Consider the following 1,924-nt stretch of genomic DNA (forward strand, 5'->3'; position numbering starts at 1 on the left):
GGGGGGGCGGGGAGAGAAGAGGAAAGGAGGGACCCTGACTGTCATCCCACTGGTCACCAGGATGGGGTCATGAGAGTCAGGCCTCCACACTGACTTGCACTGCTGGCAGGGATGGTGTGGCTCCTATCTAGAGAGAGAGCAGACCTCCCAGAGAGGACTGTATGCAAAGATTTGGGTGGTCTGTGTAGATGTCCCAGGCCAACATCAATAGACACTTCCCCATAAAATGTGCCCAGGGCAGGCACAGCAGTGTGGAGGGGTCAGTTACCTCTCTGACTTTTTGTTTTATTTTATTTATCTATCTATTTATTTAGAGACAGGGTCTTGCTCTGCAGCCCAGACTGGACTTGGATTCCCAATCCTCCTGCCCCTTAGGTTCCTAAGAGCTGGAATTACAGTTACATACAACCCTGATCAGCGTTCTCCCACCCCTGCCCTTCTCCAGGCATTTTCCCGGTGTTCTATCATTGACAGTCTCAAAATAAGGGCCCACCACCTATTCATATCAAACAAGGTCTTNACCTGACCTCATGTAGACGCCTCCTCGAATTTGTATACATTACACTGGGTGGGTTTTGGTGGGGTAACTGCCTGAGCACTAGTGGCCAGTCCCATGCCTGTCTCCACTGGAGGGGAAGCGGCGCGGGGCTATTCACCAAGTCTTGTAGCCCACCTAGCCCAGCACCCTGCTCCTGTACCAGGCCCACCTTAGGACGGGGTCCCAGCTCCGATCTTCCCTGAGAAAGCTGCTCTCCCATGTCCTGGTCTGACCCACCTTTGCAGTCAGCCTTCCTCCCTCCCCTTCTGTGGTGGCGGCTTGCCTCTGAGCCTGTCAAGCTTTTGTGCCCGCCCCCTACACTCGCACACACCCCTGAATCCCATGTCTACCCNGAGAAGCTGTCTCTTTCTCCCTCACACACATATTTCTTACCTGCCTCAGGCCCCGACCTGTCACACGCCCACACTAACGAGGTATCCGGAGTGACTGCTGAATGAAAACCACGTACCCGAGTCTCACACACAGCCCCATATGGCGGCAGTCGCTGTCGCAGACCTACCCCTTTGTCAGCTCCTAATAAAGTTGCCCCGCGCAGTCGAGGACACGCGTTCACAACGACACGCACACGCCTTCCCAAGCAAGCTCCACGCACATGTAAACATCCACCTCGGCCACGCAGCTCTTTCTCTCTCGGCCCTCCGCATCCCCGGCCCACGCGCTTTGGGTACCCGCCGGACCTTTACGATGCGATTTCTCCAAGGGTGTCACCCGTGCGCTCTCGCCTCCCTGCTGAGCTTCTCTACACCCTCGCGCGCACACACGCACACGCCCCTCTGCTCCGTGGCCNNAGACTGGTCACCTGTCACCTGTCACCTGGCGAGGGGTGGGGCGCGGACACCCTGGTGCAGCGGCCCCGCCGCCGCCGTCCTCGAGCGCGCGCGTGGCACGGAGCATCCAGCGCCCAGGACAGGGCGCCTGGGGGGTCCCCGCGCCAGGCCCCGCGCCGCCGCCTCCTCCCCGCGCGCGGCCGACCCCGCGCGCCCCACAGCCTTTGTTCTGCGGCGCTGCCAGCACTGGCCCGTGGCGCGCTGCGCCCTCGCGGCGTGGCCCGGCCCCACTCACCGGCGGCCAGCAGCAACAGCAGCGGCGGCGGCAGTCGGGCGGCCCGCAGCGGCCGGGCCATGGTGCAGCGTTGCCGCCCGCAGCCGCAGCGCCGCGGCGCCCGGGCCGGCCTCGGGGGCGCGCAAAGCGAAGGCGGCGGCGCGCGTGCGCCCCGTTGGCCTGCGTACCCGCCACTCACGCGCTCATCCGCCCAATNGATGCAGCGGAGGGCTCGGGGGCGGGGTCCTATTGCGGAGTCCGGCTTCGCACCTGCACCTCNGGCCTCGCGCACTTCGCCACCACCCGGAGGGGGGGACCTCCCTG

At 63.1% G+C, this 1,924-nt stretch overlaps 1 protein-coding gene across 1 annotated transcript in view; it reads right to left on the reverse strand.

The window, feature by feature from the left end:
* The window catches only part of Podxl2 (podocalyxin like 2), a 32,595-nt gene extending 30,881 nt beyond the window's left edge, over window positions 1–1,714 (reverse strand). Inside the window, exon 1 of the mRNA XM_029478227.1 lies at window positions 1,622–1,714. Within this exon, the coding sequence (XP_029334087.1) occupies window positions 1,622–1,682 (61 nt within the window). The 5' untranslated portion in view covers window positions 1,683–1,714. The remainder of the gene's footprint in view (window positions 1–1,621) is intronic.
* Between the last annotated feature and the right edge of the window lie 210 nt (window positions 1,715–1,924).

This window comes from Mus caroli, chromosome 6, assembly GCF_900094665.2.
Source record: "Mus caroli chromosome 6, CAROLI_EIJ_v1.1, whole genome shotgun sequence".
In the NCBI taxonomy this organism is placed as follows: Eukaryota; Metazoa; Chordata; class Mammalia; order Rodentia; family Muridae; genus Mus; species Mus caroli.